Source organism: Falco biarmicus, chromosome 8, assembly GCF_023638135.1.
Source record: "Falco biarmicus isolate bFalBia1 chromosome 8, bFalBia1.pri, whole genome shotgun sequence".
Taxonomy (NCBI): domain Eukaryota; kingdom Metazoa; phylum Chordata; class Aves; order Falconiformes; family Falconidae; genus Falco; species Falco biarmicus.
The window spans coordinates 54070155-54087944 of NC_079295.1; the positions used below are offsets into that span (position 1 = coordinate 54070155).

Consider the following 17790-nt stretch of genomic DNA (forward strand, 5'->3'; position numbering starts at 1 on the left):
AGCAGAGCGCTTCTGGTGCCTAGGGCCATGCATGCATGGCTTTAGCCTCAGTGGGGACAAACGTAGAGTAAGAGTCTGGTGGGGCAGGACTTCCACCAGCAGCACATCCCAGAGAAGCCATGGAAGGAGAGGTGTCCTGCCATCCCCAGACAACCGAGCCTGGGAGCTGGGGACAGCCCAAACCCAGGACCAGGGTGCCTCTGCGATCATGCCAGGCTTTGTACAGGAGCAGTGTGGAGTGCTTGGCATCCCTCCTGCTCCCCCAGACTTATGCACCACCTCAGCACTGAAGCCCCTGCTACAGGAGCCGAATGTCCCTGCAGCACCTCTGTGTTTCCCCCCGGGACACCCCTCCCATACCAACGCTGTGGACGGCCATCAGCCCCCTCCCCCCATTAGCCCCTTGCCCATGCAAATGGGGCAGCCGCCAGCCTGGCACAGCTCTGGATGGCTGCAGGCATCTCGGGAGGGTCAGGGATGGAAAGGCCACGCTGCTGCCTGCAGCTGGCAGGGAGTTGGGTGCTCAGAGTTGTCCAGCTCATCTGGGGGAGGTGGAAGAAAGCAAGCTGGCAAAGCTAGCTCTGAACCGGCTGGGATGGCTTTGCTCAGCTGCTGGAGAAACACCCACTGCTAGAAAGAGAAAGTGTGGGCTATTCTTTTTGGGTGTTAAAGAGGCCAGAAGGAGAGGCAGCGGCTGGCCAGGCTTCTGTGGAGCATCCAGCCACGCCAGCTGGCTCTGGGGACAGTGCCCCGAGATGCAAGATGGGGACAGTGGGGAGTAAAACCAGCATGGAGGAGTTGTACCAGCAACAAGGTTCAGCCCAGGGAGGGGACGGGTTGTCCAGCAGGTTGCTGCCCTGCCAGCTGCAGTAAAGGAGAAACAAGGAAGCAGGCTGTGCTTTTTGCACCACTACACACGCACACTCTCAGATGCACACACTCGCATCTCGCTCCACCCCAGGCACCCTGCAGCAATGAACACCATGGCCTGGCCATCACAAACCAGGTAAACGTAGGAACCACCATGTGCTCAGCCCTGCTCCCTGTTCTGCAATGGGGAGCGCAGGGTTGGCAGGCCAGCTCTGCCTGGTGGAGCTGAGGACAAGACATGGGAAAGCAGCTGCTAGCACAGCCCTGGGGGACGCTCAGCGTCTGCAGGAGAGCAGGGACTGGAGTGGCAGTGCCTAAACCTGCTGGCAGCGTGCCCAGACCTGGAGGAGAAAGGCAGCTGGTGTCCTCCAAGGAGCAAGAGCCACCATCGAGGTACCTGGCCAGGAATACAAAGGACTTCCCTGGGGCTGCTGGCAGCAGACTGGGGGAAAATTAAAAAAACCCTGCTTGTTTCACTGCTTGTTTCAGTCCCTGCACACACAGAGATCCAGTAGCCCTGCGGCAGGACGAGCCTTGAGCAGCCCGTCCCGCGGGTCTGCCTGCAGCCACGGGGGCATGGGGCCAAGCCCGGGCTAGGCTGGACGTGTGAAGGGAACGGCACAGAGCACAGCCCTGCCCCACAGCAGGGACATCCCCCTCCCTCCACTGCAGTTAAGCCTTGGTGCACAGCACAGAGCTGGGACAGCACGTGTGGCACGTCCCCAGGACACACCGGTGCTCTTCCCTGGGCCCTGAGCCCTCCCACGCTGCCTCCGACCCCCAAACCCCTCACTGTGCTGGGCACCCCGTGCCCGTGGGTACCGAGCTCATCCCCGTGCCGTGCCCTGGGAGCCCAGCAGTGTCCCCAGGATCCCGCATGGAGCTGGCATCTCCTGTCCCCTGCCACCCTCCGTCCCCTGTCCCCCCCACATGGCCATGCAGCCCCTGCTCTCAGTGGGCTGGCTTTGAGTGAAGCACAACTAACTGCTGCCATTAAACAAACCCTATAATTAGAAACCAGGTTTCTTAAATGAAGTGAAAAATGTAACGTTAGCCTCTGTTTGTTCGCTGGATGCTGCTCTCTTGTTCCATGACCCAGAGGGGTCGTGCCCTGTGGTTTCTGAGAAGCCTTAATAAGGTAATGTTTAGGAGGTTACTATCTTTACAACTCTTGTCTTATTACAACTCCATAAGAAAAACATTTGGGGCAAAGCAGGATTCCTTGGCGCGGGTTTTTGTTACTCCTTCATTAAGATGCTACCCAGTGATCCCTCCTCGTGGCAGAGTCAGTTTCAGTATCCACAAAAGCGATTTTTTTCCCACCTCCTGTCAACCTCCAGCCCCCTTGGCTGGGTGTGAGGGCCCAGCTTGTCCCACGTGGCTGCGACAGCCCTGCTCCCAGCCCATGGGATGCCATGGGGCTCTGATGGAGGGGGAGCCCCCAGGCTGGCTTTTCGGGGCTGCTCCCACCTTCCCGGGAATAAGAGAGCCCAGGGAGCAGTAAGAGAAACCCCTCTCCCACAAGCCCCGCTAACATCCAAACACATCACATTTACAGCTTTTTTTTTTTTGTCTGCTGCCTGACATCAAAGGGGTGGCTGGGGGGCAGGCGGGTGTTCCTCAGCCTGTATGTTGTTACACCCGAGAGCAGGCAGCCCCTGCCTCCCTGGCCCCACGCACGTGCCGCTTCCATTGCAGGGGCATGATTAATGGGTGAGCGGGGCTGGAGCAGCTCTGAAGGTGACCTTCAGGACTGGCCCGTGCTGCTTCGGTAAATCCCTTCCCTGTACCGACCGACTGCTAAAACAGCAGCACATAGGGCCAGGGGATGGGGACCAAGGCAAGAGACTTTCTGGCCTGACTTCAAACCACCGGTTCTCACCTGGAGATGACTCCCCGGGAGTTCAGGGGCTCTTTCATGTGCTGCAGTGGCCCCGTGCCCAGGGCTGCAGGGAGGAGAGGTTTGACTTCAGCATGACCCACCAGGGCAGACGTCAGTGCCACCGCTGAGCTTTCAATTTACCTCCGCCTTGCCCTGGGAAGCTGGGAACTTGAATGCCCCCTCACACGCAAAAGCCACCCTAAGCCCTAAAAATAAGAGACTTTCTCCTCACAGACCCAGAGGACATCACTGGCCTAGAAGCACATCCCTGCGAGCTCCTTCCAGCCCTGTGGCCCTGCAGGAAGAGCAGCAGGAATGGCTCTGGGCTGCTCCGCGTGCCCCACACGGGGCTGGAGAGCCAGCCTATCCTATGGCCAGGAGCTGGGATGCAGAAGGCATCCTGGCAGGACCGTGTCGCACCTTTGCAATCTGGCATGAAATGCAGTCACCCCTCCAAAGCGCTCAGGGGTTGGTGTCCAACCCCCATGTTGGCTGTCTTAGGGGGCAGAGGGAAGCAACACAAGTTATTTGGAAGGCCAGCACTGCCAGCCCGTGCTCTGTGCTGGTGGGCAGTGGGGCACAACCAGTACAGGCAGGAACCAAACGTCTGGGGAAGGCAGGAGGGCAAGCACAGGGGACATGGAGGGACTAGGGCCCCATCGGGCTTGCCAAGCTGATAGGACCTGTGCCTGGGTAGTGCCTCAGCTGTCCCTGCAGCCTCCCTGCCTGGAGAACGTGGCTCTCCCCTGCTCTGACCTATGGGGAGCTGGGGCAGCTGCCCCATGCAGAGCACCCAGAGGGGTCCCACTGGAACCAGGCTCTGTCCCTGCTGTGGCCTCGAACTGGCCCTTCCAGCCCCCCCCCACTGCTGCCAGAGGGTGAGCCAGACGTGGTGCAGGCAGCAGGAGCAGGGAGCTGTGGGGCTGCCGCCTGCACCGCACCGGGCGCTGTGCCGGGCAGGGGCGGAAGGAAGCATGTGTTTCCAGCACAGGGAGCAGGAGAGCAGGCTTTTTCCATCAGGTGCTCTGTCTCCAGGAGCAGAAAGCAAAAGAAAACAAAAGGCAGGAGAGGAGCGGGGCAGGAGGAACCTGCACGTCTGGATCATGTAACCAGTGACGTGCTGTAAACGCTGGGCGGCTGATGAATGTGCCGAAGGGGCCGCAGCAGGATGTGCTGGACACGCACCCTCCCTCCCACCCCACTGTCCCAGCGCTGCCAGCAGCTGCTCTCCCAATGCCTTTGGCTCTCCGTGAGCCTCCTGCCTGGGGGTGGGCAGGCTGGGGTGCTGCTGGTCCGGCGGCCCCCAGCCCCAAAGGACAACCCTGCACAGCTCTGCCTCCCGACGCCAAGGCCTGGCTGTTATCTCACGCATGTGATCCAAAGGGCATGATCCGCAGACAGCCCGGAGCATCACCCAGCTCCCCGCCTGAGGAGGCAGAAGGGCCGCTGAGACAGCTGGATTAGGGCTATATAAATAATTCTGTCCTTTGATGCAGAACCCAGGCGCAGCGAAACCCCAGGCTGCCGATAGCTCATCCAGTCCCTTGTGTGGCTGCCACGGTCACCCCGCCTGCCTGTGGCACCCCAGCACCTCAGGGTGGCTCTGTGGCTGCAGCATCCACATCAGGCAATGCCCCTTCCCCCCACGGGAAAAGCCTTCCTGCCAGGGTGGGACTGTGGGGACAGCATCAGCGTCATGGGGGTGCAGAAGGGGACGGTCCCTGTCCCAGGGCAGCTGCCCAGGGAAGGGCACCCACCCCGCTCAATGCCAGCCATGAATTCCGGCCCGCCCTCGCCAGCTGGGCTGTGGCTCTGTTTATGCAAGTGCAGGAGCCGGCAGAATTAAGCACTTTTTGTTTTTCCCTTTTTTGAGAACGGGGATTTTTAATTCCCACCAAACAATGTTCTTTTTCCCGCAAGCTTAAAATAAGCCTTTTTGGCCTGGGCGTCTCTGGAGCCGCTCACGCGCTGAGCGGGCCTTTGTGCAAATATGGATGTGAGCATCGTGCTGCCAGCACGGCTGGGCGCTACCTGCCGGGGGGCGGCCGGGGGGCATGGGGGGCCCTGGCCCCTGCCCTCCTCCCCACTGCAGTGCTGGGCTGGCTCTGGCCAGGCCAGCTCACCAGAGCACACTGACACTTGATGAGTGGAAAATGTTGCTCACGCAGAGATAGGAGGTGCTGCGGCTGTGCTGGAGCCTCCCAGCAGCCCCCCCCCACCCCCCACCCCCCCCCGCCGCCTAGCCCACGGGTGTGTGTGTGCTCAGGTGGGCTGGGGCATCACAAGCCCCATAGGGGATCCGGGCTCAGGATCAGCCTGATGCCCAGAGAAGTGGCCATGCCCTGCAGCCTGGCAGCAGCAGTGATGCTGCCCATCACCCACAGTGGGTGGTGGGGACCGCAGACCCCACGCCAGCAGCTCCTGCCCTGGTGGGACATTCCTGTTTGTGAAAAAAGGCAAAAAACTCTTTTCTGTCAACATGGTAACTGTGGTCTGATTCCCCCCATTTCTTTACCTGCTGCCACATGCTCTGCCACATGCTCCCTGGCCAGTGCATCCCTCCCATCAAGCACGGCATGGCCACCCTGCATCCTCATCCTCATCCTGGCAGCTTAGGCACAGCTGGGGGCAGGCAGTGGGTTCCATGGGTTACCCTGGGAAATACATGCCCAGCTTTACTCAGGACAGGTAGAACCTATCTTCACAGCCCCTCCTGCCCTGTCTGGGGGCCTGTTCCCACTCTCCAGGCTCTGCTTCCACCCAGTTTTCCCGTGGCAGTGGGGCAATGTGGTGGGGAGGTAGCAAGGATGAACATGTACAACAAAACCTGAAAGCACATCCCCGCTCCTCTCCAGGTAACCCACTGCCAGGGGACGATGGTGGGGGTTCCCAGCCTTTCCCGGCCACCCGCTCCCTCGCCTCCCCCACAGGGCTGACCCCAGCACACCCCACTCCCACCAGGGCCACACCACAGCCAGCACAGGCACACGGAGCCCACTAGTGCCCTGTCCCAGCCGGGAGGCAGGGGCTGGCTGTGACCCAGCCGCCTGCGCACACTGGTCCCTTCCCACATGCGAAGCCGGTGGGGAAAAGCTGCCCGCCCCTGCCTCCCCCAGCTTATCAAATTTGGCCATGTCTGAAAAGCCCTGGTTTCCTTTTCACCAAAAAAGATCAAAACTGGGTAATTGGCTGCCGGCGCAGATGCCTCTGAGCCTCTCTCATGTGTAAACAGCATTGCCGAGCGCTGACACAACGCAGGCGGCCACGGCGCACACAGGCTGCCAGCACCCACTGGGTGCCCCGGGCCTGCTCACCGGCCCTTCCTGGGGCATCACGGAGCAGGGGGTGAAATCACTGGGGTGCAGGCAGGGGCTGTCTCGGCACCCCAGAAAAGGCTGGTGGTAGAGGGCCAAGTGCTGCCGCAATGCCCAGTGCAGCAAAAGCAGGTGGCTGCAGCGCCCCTGCTATAGCCAGGTCCCTTCTGCCAAGCCCCCGAGGTGACAACAAAAGGGACATGCTGTGCTCTTGTGCGTGGCATCAGACCTCACCCCAGGGGATGGCAAAAGCCCCGAAATGCTGTGCTGGGGCTGCCCTAGGCTGTTAGTGTGGGCTGGGGCTCCCCCGCGGGTGGGAGCAGCCAGGCTGTGCTCCCTGCTGCATCCTGGGCTGGGGGGCTGGGAGGAGGCAAGGGGCTGTGTCGGCTGGGGGCACAGTGAATTTTACCCCGTTTGCGGGGTTTTCTAGAGGCCCAGTTCGTGGACTGGGAAAAGGAGGTAGAAATTTCCCACCTCCCTACAAAGTACAAGGGCCTTCAGCTGCTGGGGACGTACAGAGAGGCAGAGGGGAGCTCAGCATCGAGTGCTGCCACAAAAGCTGGGGAGGGATCGGGGAGGGGAGGGGGAGGCAGAAAACACCAAAGAGGTGGAGCAGCCCCCCAGATCTGCCTGGCCTCGGGGAGCAGCAGCCCCCAACGACGTAAAGGGCCCCTCGAAAGGAGCAGGGCAGACCGTGGTGCCCGGGGGGAGCGGCACCGGGCACCCACGCTCCGCGGGTGGCTGGGGCGGGGGAGGAGGGATGGGGGGATGGATGGGGGGGAGGAGGGACAGGGGGGATGCCGGGAGGGATGGATGGGGGGGAGGAGGGACAGGGGGGATGCCGGGAGGGATGGATGGGGGGGAGGAGGGACAGGGGGGATGCCGGGAGGGATGGATGGGGGGGAGGAGGGACAGGGGGGATGCCGGGAGGGATGGATGGGGGGGAGGAGGGACAGGGGGGATGCCGGGAGGGATGGATGGGGGGGAGGAGGGACAGGGGGGATGCCGGGAGGGATGGATGGAGGGGAGGAGGGACAGGGGGGATGCCGGGAGGGATGGATGGGGGGGAGGAGGGACAGGGGGGATGCCGGGAGGGATGGATGGAGGGGAGGAGGGACAGGGGGGATGCCGGGAGGGATGGATGGAGGGGAGGAGGGACAGGGGGGATGCCGGGAGGGATGGATGGAGGGGAGGAGGGATGGGGGGATGCTGGGAGGGATGGAAGGATGCCGGGAGGGAGGTTTGCGGAGGGGGGGTGGAGAGGGGAAGGACGGAGCGCTGGCGGTGCGGTTGAGTGGAGGACAGCACCATCGTGTGGCACAGCGGCTGCCTGGCCACGGGGACAGGGACAGCCCAGGGCTGGGGGAGCTGCACTGCCGGGCTGCTGCGGCCCCGGCCCACGCCCAGCCCCCTCCCGGGAGAGGCCCCTTCTCCCCGGCCCCCGGGACGGGGCATCACAGCCGGCACCCCCGTGCCTCAGTTTCCCGCACCGCTGGGAAGCAGCAGGGCATGGCTGGGGGCAGCACCCCACCAGTAACCCCCGCAACCCTGCAGCTCTGGGGCTCAGCCCCTAGGCCAGCTGTGAGCAGAGCTGGTGTGTCCCCACTGCCAGGGGTTGGGGACAGGTTAAGGACAGCAGGAGGGGCAGGGTTTGTGGACAGACAGACCAGGAGTGCAGGAAGTGATGGGTGCCATCGACTCACCGCTGGGCAGAAGGGTCTGGTGGCTCCTGGGGACAGCAGAGCTAGTGGTGGCACACAGATGACGGCAGGTTCTCAGCTGTCCCCACAGGGACAGCAGGACAGCCCCAGGCTACCCGCACACCTTGCTGGCAGTGCCCGACACAGCCCACCCCTAGTCGTTCTGCACGCCCCTGCTCCCCCAGCCCAGCAGCCATATCCTTCCTGACCCAGGCAGGGCTGTGACCATGCTGGTGGCACCACCAGAGCCCAAACCCCCTCCCCAGGAAGGCTATTGCCCAGCAAGCCCCTCTGGGCTGCCCAGTCCAGGGGGAAACCCACCACAGCCACTGCCAGAGCCACAGGTGGAGCCAGTGCCCGGGGAGGCGGCGGGTGGCCGAGTCCCAGACCACGCTGGCCCCCTGCCCTGCCAGCGCCGAGGCTCCCTGGCACCTCGGGGACCGGACACACCTCCGGCCGAGTGGAGCCGGGGCTGGGGCTTTCCCTTTTTAGCTCCCTGGCTCGTTGGTGCCAGCCACACTGCAGGACGGCAGCCGGCAGCTGCTCTGTGGAGATGGAGCGGGCTCCAAACCTGGTAGGTGACTGCACGGCGGCTCAGGGCTCGCTCCTCATTTTCTTTCTTTAATATAATTATTTGCATGCTTGTTTACGGGTGGCTACCTGGGTTTGTTTGCTGTGGAGATGCATGTTGTGTCCTGCCAGGCCCATCGCTCCCATGCCTGGCACAGTGAGGATGCAACAGCCTCGGAGAGCAAAGCCACGACAGTCGGATCGGAGAGTCCGGCACCGGAGGGGGAAAACAGCCCTGGCCGAGCAGTCCCTGCCGCTGGGCACGGCACACCATGGGAAGGGCTGCGGGATGGCAGGCAGGGCTGTGGGATGGCGGGCAGGGTGCGGGGCTGCCTGCGGCCGGCTGCAGGGACACAAATAGCAGGGAACAGCACTACAGAAAGCAACTTTGTTCACTGCTGGGCAGCCTGCCGGGTGTCAGCACATGCGAGCTCAGCCCTGCGGGGCCAGAGGGAAAAGGAAAGGAAAAAGCATCTTTTCTCTCTTACCGTCCTTGGAGCACAGAGGGAGGGAGAGGAGGGTTCGGATAAAGATCCCATTCTTGACTGTCTCATCTCTAAAGCGCCTTTTAAACCAGAGGCTGCCCAGGTACAGCCTGAGCTGAGGGTGTGCCCATCCCTCCCAGCACACTGTGCCTGGGGGTGGGTAGGGAAGGGACCGGGCATGGCCCCAGCAGCATGGGCAGGGGCGCTTTGGGCAACGCAAATTGCCAGCTGCGACCAGGGGAAGGGGCTTTGCAGCCACACACATCAGCTAGGGCTTGGGCTAGGGGCTCACCACAACCATGTGCCCACCATCCCCGCTAACTGCCCTTGTGCTCCCACGGGTCTCGCTTGCAGGCCAGTGTTGCCCTTTGGGTGTTGCATGTGCCATCTCAAAGTCAATGCTGTCCTGTTGTCACCTGGTGACCCACGGGAGGTGGGAGAGCTCCCCTTGACGCCAGCCCTGTGGGCCAGATAGTCATGTACCATTCTCCTTCCTCCTCAGCTTCTCCTCTGCATCTTCACCATCGTCCTGGTCCCTGAAGCAAAGGACCAAAGCAAGGCAGCAAAGGGCAGGAGAAGGGGCCTGGCACGGCCCCCCACGGCCACCCCTGCCCTCGCTTGGGCCCCAGACGACCCCTATACCACCATGGCAGACTATGAGCGCAGCATCCAGGACATGGTACGCCAGCTGAGGAACAGTTCTGAGCCAGGTGACACCAAGTGCCAGGTCAACTTGAGGCTTTGGAGGTCCAACCGGAGGAGCTTGTCCCCCTGGACCTACAGGTGAGTTTGGGGCAGGGACCTTGGGGACGTGCATGGTGGCTCTGTGCCAGCAAGCACCATGGTGGCCGCGGTTCCAGCATCATGGGGCTGCAGAGGCTACTTGGGAGTGCAATGCAATGCAGTACCCCATTTCACTCTGCAAAGGCATTGCCCTGCCCATCCTCAGCCGCCCACTGCTCCCCATCTCGCTGTCTCTCCAGCCTTGTCTTACCTTCTCTCTCCTCCAGCATAAACCATGATGCAACACGGATCCCAGCAGATATCCCTGAAGCCCGATGCCTCTGCACTGGCTGCATCAACCCCTTCACGATGCAGGAGGACCGCACCATGGCCAGCATTCCCATCTACAGCCGGTTACCTGTCCGCCGGCTGCTCTGCCAGGCGCCAGGTGAAGCGGGGCACAAGCCCTCCGGGAAGAAGAATTGTCCCAAGAAGTACCAGATGGTCATGGAGACCATTGCTGTGGGCTGCACCTGCATCTTCTAAGGCTGCAAGGCTAACCCCTGCAGCTGCTCACAGGCATCTAACCAGCTTGCTCTTGCTTCCTGAGCTTGCCCAGCCCCCTGGGAGAGGGCCACCTGGAGCATCAGGGTGAGAAGAGCCCCTAACAAGATGATGGCCACCCCCAAGAGCTCCCCGAAAATGCTCCTGCAGACTCCTATCCACAGCTTCAGCCCAAGCAGCCACTCCGGAGACACCCAGTGTGGGGGCAGCCCCTGCAAGTCACCCAGCTACGTGGTGCCATAGCTGGCCTCGCAGTGAGGCACCACCCCGAGCCCCCTCACCTCCAGGGAGGAGCTCAGCAGGGTGGGCTGGGGGAGAGAGTCAGGCTGGGCAGGATCAAGCCTCCTCCCTCCCCGAAGTCCCCATTTGTCCATGTTCACTTCATCGGTGCAACAGCCCTGGGAGCCCCTGGTCCTTCCCAGTCCTCCCCAGCCTACCTACAAGATCCTCTGCAGCAGGTCAGGCAGCCCAGTGAATGGGCCAAGTGGTGGTTTGGGCAACTTCTGAGGTCTTCAATAAAGTGCATTGCTGGCCGCCGTCTGAGCCGCCCCCTGCCTTGGCTCATCATGCTGCCCCTCCGGCCCTGGTTGCCCCGGGGTGGGTGCTGCCCAGCCTTCTCCCAGCAAGTCTCTTCTGCCCCCCAAAACACAGCCAAGTCCCAGGCTCAGGGAGCTCCAGACACCCCTGGAAACAGAGAGCACCTGGCAACAGGCACTACTCCTGCAAGCCAGGACCTGCAAGAGCCCACCCCGCACACCCATCCCTGGGGTGCTGGGCCAGCGAGCAGGACTAGGCTCCATGAACGCACGGCACGGGAGAGGCCATGGGACCTCCTGCCCCAGCTGGGGCCAGCCCTACCACCGAGTTTCCCAGGGGCAAAGCCAGGAAGGCAGGAGAGGCTGCGGCAGGAGCCAGGCAGCTCGCTGGGGGGAAACCACTGCTACTAACGCCAGCCAGTCTCGTTCCTGAAAGCCCCCCGAGGTCCCTCCCAAAGACAGATGCACAGTGACCCTTTTTCACAGGAGAAGGCACAGGCTCCTTTCCAGTAGAGCCCGGGGAAGGGGAACAGGGAAACTGAGGCACGTGGCTCAGACACACAGCAACACTGGGCAGGGATTATATTCCTGAAAGCAGCACACACTCAAGTAATCCAGGACACAGCCTGTCTCTTCTTCCCCAGCCCCAAACACCCTGGTGTCCCCAAGGCAATAAATACTCCCCAAGCTACTACACACAGAAGCTCCTGGCCCACCGCCTCCCCTGGGTGTCACAGCTCGGTCTTCACCTTGTGCATCAAGTCCTTCTGGTCAATTTTCTCCAGCTCCTGATGCCAGCGGTTGTAAGCCAGCAGGGCCACGTTTTTGGCCGCCACCGCTATCATCTCCATGGAGCTAGCCACCCACTCCACGCCGCTGAGGTAGAAAAGGTTTTCGTGGAGCACGATGGGTGGGAGGGACTTGGCAGCATCATAGCGGGGATACGTTTGCCACTCTGTCACCTGCACTGAGTAGTAGGACCTGAAGAGGGTCTTCAGCTGCTGCTTATCCAGCGGCTGCTGGGAGAGGACACGCCACACCGCAGCCTCCTGGGGCTGCTTGCGACGGAAAGCTGCAGAGATGTTGACAGGACAGATGTTGTCCATGGCGTTGAAGAAGAGCTCAGGGGTGTCAGTGGTGAGGATGCTGGCAAAGGGGAAGAGCTTGGGGTCAGGGAAGCCAAAGTAGGAGGAGTTGAGGTAGCCGTGCACCACAGAGGTGACGGAAGGCTGGAAGGCTCCAGGGAAGTCGGGGATGGGTGGCTCGAAGTTCTCAAAGGTGAAGTTGGTCCTGCTGGGGTGCAGGGGAGTTGTCACAACCACCATGTCGTAGAAAGCTGAGCCCTGGCCTTCAGTGCCCTCATAGTGTACCTGGTACAGGGCTCTCCCCTCTGAAAAAAGATGGTGGACAGTTAGGAGTGGCCCTAAGCCCCAAGTGGTATTGCCCTGGCCCCCTTTTTTCTAGCATGGCCTCCATCCCCTGGTTTTCCAGTACACACCAGTGCTGGACCATAGCATCTGATCATTATGTATGAGTCACCGATGCTTTAGGGCAGTGGAAATATTTTATCAAGCCGGTGGGAGAAAGTTTCGAGAGAAGCCCAGGCTAGTGGGGCAAGGAGGAATGGGGCAGCACAGCCCACCCCAGACCTCAACTATCCAGACCTTCTGCTGTACTGGATGGCGGAGCCAGCCTGCAACAAGGAGGGTGCCATAGAAGAGACCTGAGGGACCTCAGAAGGGAGAGAGGGGAACCTCAGTGCTGAGGTCTGTACTGCAGGCCTGTACCAGATCAGACAAGAGGAGGAGCTGGACAGACCCCTGGGCCCTCACCCAAATGCTTTACCATGACCAGGATGCTCTCCAGCCTGCCAACACTGCCCCTCTGCCCCAGCAGTGCCATGCTGCCACCACCAACCTCCCACCTTGGTGTACTCAGACCCACGCCCCGGCCAGTGGCACCCAGGGCAGACTCCGTGCCCAGACTCACCTGAGCTATGCAGAGAGATGCCTGTCACCCTGGCTGGGATGACGTTGGCTTTGGTCAGCTTCAGCAGACCTGAACACACCAGCTTGTTGCCTCCTTCCACCTCCCAGGTGCTGCCCTGGGCGCCTGCCAGCGACATGGCTCCTGGGGAGAGGAGGAGGAGGATGGCTCAATAGTCTGCCCACAGAGGGGATGCTAAGGAGAGTCACATGAGGAGGAGGAAGAGAAGGGGTCCGCAGTTTCACCTGCAAAGGCAGGCACCAGCACCGACTGCCCGTAGCTGGAGCGCAGGACGGCCGCGATGACGTCGTCCACGAAGCGCTGTGTGACACCCACCTCCAACAAGGACTCGGCCACTGAACGCTGTGTCATGTTGACAAAGGCATCACCTCCCAGGGAGCGCAGCAGCTCCTCCAGGCTGGAGAAGGCGTAGCCATGTGCCTGGTACTTGTAGATCCTGGAACAGACAGGAGCACAGGGCACGTGGTGATGCCACGATGCCAGGGAAGACCCTCCGTGTCCCCCCAGCCCTGTGGGCTCTCCTACCTCATGAACTTCTCCATCACCTCCTCCACCCACATCTGCAGGCGCAGGAAACTGATGCCATAGTGCCACCAGAGCCGGAAGAGGTTGAGCAGGTACCAGTCGGTCTCCTCCAGGACAAAGTGCTCCCCGCTGAATATGGCACTCTTCCCCGCCACCTCGCGCCGGTGCTTGAGGCCTGCGGGCAGCAGGGGGGCCCCAGCCCCACCGGGCTCACACACCTCCCTGGGGCTGGCCAGCTGCTGGCGCAGGCCAGCACCAACACTGCCGCAGCGGGGATGCGGGCAAAGATGCTCTTGGAGGAGCATCAGGGAGCGTGGGACTCCAGGGCACTGGGACCCCTGCCAGATCCTACATGTTGGGGCACCCCATGGAGTTGCTGCTGCCTACTGGGACAAACTGGTTGGAGTCTGTGAACAAAGCCCACGCCAACTCCACCGGGACCCCATGCCCTGGCACTCTGCTGGACCACCCCGTCCCTTTTTCTTCTAGGGCACAACAGGGCTGGGGGCACAGGGACACAGCAAGGGGGTCTCCGCATGCCAGGGGTGCCGAGGCAGACTGGAAGCAGCTCCCCCCCCCCCCCCCCCCCCGCCGTGGCTAGGGCACAGCCCGGGGGCACCCCAGCCCCCCAGCTGAGGGAGGGGGGCCATGCACGTGCTGTGGTGCCCACACTCACCCAGGATCTTGACGAAGTCCTGCATGTGGAGGCTGAGGGCATGGATGGAGGCTCCCCTGCTCTCGTACTGCTGCTTGTTGACGGTGACGGTGGCCAGCCGCCCACCCACGCCCGCCGCCTCGTACACGTCCAGCTGCACCTGCGGCCCGAAGTGCTGCTGCAGGAAGTAAGCGACGGCCGAGCCACCCAGCCCGGCGCCCACCACGGCTGCGGCGGCGAGGGGCGAGGGGCGCCGGGTCAGCAGCGTGTCCCGAGAGCGCAGGGGGCCGCGCTGCCCCCCCCCCACCCCCCCCCGCCCTCCCGGGTCGCCCGGCTGCAGCGCAGCACGCCCTGCTCCTCCGCGGAGGGGTGCCGAGCTCCCCGCTCCCACCCCCGGAGGCAGGCGGGCAGAGGGCCGGGCGCTGCCGGCACCCGGCACGGGCGCCCCCTCTCCCGCACGCCCCCCTTCCCCCCGGTCCTACCGATGCTGCGCGGCGGGGCGCGGGCGGCGGCGGGCGCGGCCAGGAGGGCGGCCAGGGCCGGCAGGAGCAGCGCGGCGGACGGCGGGGCCATGGCGCGGGCGGCGGCGCGGAGAGCGGGTCCCGGCAGCGCCCGCCCCGGCCCGGCCCCCACCGCAGGCCCGGCCCCCGCGCCCGCCGCTGCCGCCCCGCCCCGCTCCCGGCCGGCGGAGCCCGGCCTGCCCCGGCCTCCCCCCGGAACGGGCCCGCGGGCTCCGCTCCCGCAGCGCCGGGGGATGCTCGCAGCCCTGCTCCGCCGCCGGGCAGCGCCAGGCCGGCCGGGGACACAGCAGCCTGGGTGTCATGGCTCATCTGCCGGCACTCATCCTCAGGGAACGACGCCGAGGGCCAGAGGAGACCCTCCACGTCCAAAAGCGCTGGGTGCGGCACACGGACAGCCCCGGGCGCAGCCAGGGCGGCCACCCTCAGTGCCCTGGGCCCCTCGCCCACCAGGACACCCGGCAACACCCCACTGGGGAGCAGCTGGATGGCGAACCGAGGGCCCAAACCCAGCACCCACCCCCCCCCGCCTCCTGCCGCAGGCTGCTGCCAGAGCACCTTTTCCATGTGCTTTGTCTGTACGTGGTGCTCAGGACCCGGCTGAGGGGAGCAGGCTGCATCCTGCTCGGCTTATGCGTCAGCAAGGGCATTTCAAGCTTCTGCTTGTACTTTCTGCCCTGGGCAAAACAAGGTGCCCCGGCAGCAAGCAGCTTGTGCTATGGGGATCCCACCTGGGAGCCTGCTGCTACTCAGATTACAAAGGATAGCAAAGACTGAGCAAAAAGCTCTAGAAGAGCTAGGGCATGTAATTACAGACCTAGAGCCTGCTGTAGCCCAGGGCTGGCTCTGTACCAAGTGACAAAATTTAGTTTGAGAACCCGTCATCTGAACTTTGTCTCAGGAGAAACAGAAGCACAGGCCTCCTCCTTTCCCCCAGTGAGGAGCCACTTCAGTTCCTGCACCGGGGAGCATGCACAACCCAGAAACTCAGGTATGAACATTTTGGGAGGGCACAGACAAAAAGTACCGTTGCTCAGCTCACCCACGTCCTCACAGTGTGCAGTATCAATCCACAAAGATGGGGAGACAACATTCCCAAAGCAGCTTAAAACACAGCACACAAATATCTTTGCAGCATGCCTTGGGTTTTAACAAGCTCTTACTTAACCGGCCTGATTTCACTATGGCTGTGGGCGGCAAGAAATCTGGCTGTACACACAGCGAGGCTCCTAGGAGTCCGGGTCAGTACCGCTCCTGATCGCCTCCCCTCTCACGGCAGACCATGCCCTGCTTGCAGGCGTTCTGCAATACCGCGCTCTTCCCCTTGCTCACAAACTCCAATGCTTTTCTGCAGATGGCGGTGGCTGTGGTTTGAGAACTCCCAACTCTCACTGTCGCAGCAGAGCCAGAAATTAACAGACACAGCAGCAGGCAGCAATATTTCCCGGACTAGTCTGGTCAGTGGTGCCATCACAGTGAACGCAGAGCCATGCCTGCACATTTTAGGCAGAACGAGGGAGAGCCCCTGTAATGGGACAACCTCTGTGATCACAAGGGGACTTGGCTTTAGCACAGATTTCACCCCATAAAGGCCATTTGTAAATGGTCTTTTGCGAAGGTTTTTCTTCTCGTGAGAAGTGCCCGGGGCATTCAGAGCTTCAGGAGAACAAGGCAAGCAAAGGCCCACTGACATGGCACCAACTGTCACTAAGGCCAAACCAGGAATGGAGGCCTGGCTATTTTTGCAGAGGATGCGGGAAGAGAGACTGAGATCTGCTGCAATCACACCCCTACAGAGAAAACCTACTGCTTTCTCCAACAAACCCCTGAAATCATAACCCACCTGCAGATACCACAAGCGTTAATACATAGTATATTAAGCCATCCTTAACCAAGCTGCCATACAGTATGCTTGCTACAACACACCACACACAAAAGGGCAAAAAAGCAGCAAAGCAAAGCTGTAGGAGGATAGAAGGGCAAAAATAAAACCAGATATCAAAATCTAAACTCTTAGCAACGTTCTTCAGAATGAACCACCACCAAAGGTTGGCAGACAGCATTTTTCTACACAATGGTCTGTAAACAGACTTACTAGAATAGATACAGAAGCAGGCACAGAACTACCACAGAACACCACACCCGGGCAGTTTATCAGTGCAGAAATTGCTGACAACTCACCTGTGTGAGAAAGGACCACACACACACACACATCTGCATTTCCAGAAGTCCACCTAAAGCATTGTTAATAAAGTGTTCAATAAAGTACTGCCATGGACTATATCCCTTATTTTAGACAATGGGCTCAAGAATAGAGAGAAACCTTTCAATTTGCAGTTCCACCTGATTAGAGTGGCAGTTGGAATGACCAGCAGTTTGGGGCAAGGAAAAAAGGAAAAAGAAGCAACTCTGATTCTTTTTTTTTTTAATTAGCAAATGGACAGTATCCGCACAACTAAAGGAACCCACCAATTTCCAACATTAAGTCAAATGTCTTTGTCAATCACTTGCACCACTCCCACACTTCAGTCTTTGTCTTTCAATCAGCCAGAAGCTTTAGGTAAACAGAAAGCACAGAAACACAAAACCCCACAATATATACAGGTTTCCCACCTACTAAATCGATCTAGATTTTTGGAGATTAGCAACGCTTTGTTCATTTGTTCATTTGACTTCGCAAGTAATATCAAAACATCGCAATTTTAAAAATAAAAAAATTCTACAATATTCACAATATAAACCTTAAATACATTTTTAAAAAAATTAAAGGACTGATAATAGCTATTGATTTATCACAGCTGTCTCAACAGAAGCTCTGCTGATGAAGCACTGAGAATTTAAGGTTCACAAAGCAACATTCACATTCTGCACTGCTCTTGGTCAGAATTAAGATGCTGCCACGCTCACGAGACAGTGCCACTGGAGACGCGTCCAGGAGTTCAACTCAGAGATATCCCACTGACAGGGCATGGCAAAGTCACAGAACAAGGCAAATACCCACATTCAGTGGGGCTGCCCACTTCCCAAGAGCAGAAATGCAGGTCCGCAGATATGGTCACATGCACATCTTATCTAGTTGTCTGCATTCCCAGCTCGAGCTCTTCAGTTCATGGCTGGACAAACGGAGTGGAAATGACTAAGAGGTATGTGACACTTCCTCTCCTCTGCTGTTCTGTCCCTGCTAATGTACTCCTGTGTTCTATGAAACAGTCATTGAATAAAGTGACTGAAGAGAAAAAGCTCATGGGTCGGCCTCTTCTCTAGCGTAACTCTGCAGAGTGCAACGGAACTGCACCAGTGGGGACTCTGCCCCACCGTGCTGAGTGTGCAAGCTTTACGCAAACAGGGCAGACAAGGGAGCAAGAACCTACAAAGGAGAAATTCAATCCACCCTTACGCAATCTCATCCATGATAAGAGAGATCATTAAGTGTGCTTCAAA

The 17790-nt window shown here is 60.5% G+C and overlaps 2 protein-coding genes across 2 annotated transcripts; one reads left to right on the top strand and one right to left on the bottom strand.

The window, feature by feature from the left end:
* The first annotated feature begins 8319 nt into the window (after window positions 1-8319).
* On the top strand, window positions 8320-10805 carry IL17B (interleukin 17B). The gene is made up of 3 exons (XM_056349184.1): window positions 8320-8340; window positions 9324-9607; window positions 9766-10805. The coding sequence occupies exons 1-3, from the start codon at window positions 8320-8322 to the stop codon at window positions 10088-10090; spliced, it is 630 nt and encodes a 209-aa protein (XP_056205159.1). The 3' UTR covers window positions 10091-10805.
* A 404-nt stretch (window positions 10806-11209) lies between these two features.
* On the bottom strand, window positions 11210-14464 carry PCYOX1L (prenylcysteine oxidase 1 like). The gene is made up of 6 exons (XM_056350403.1): window positions 14314-14464; window positions 13853-14059; window positions 13177-13351; window positions 12876-13087; window positions 12634-12774; window positions 11210-12034 (listed from the first exon to the last, which is right to left on the bottom strand). Exons 1-6 carry the CDS (start codon window positions 14402-14404, stop codon window positions 11376-11378), a joined length of 1485 nt encoding a protein of 494 aa, XP_056206378.1. The 5' UTR covers window positions 14405-14464; the 3' UTR covers window positions 11210-11375.
* Window positions 14465-17790: the final 3326 nt, after the last annotated feature.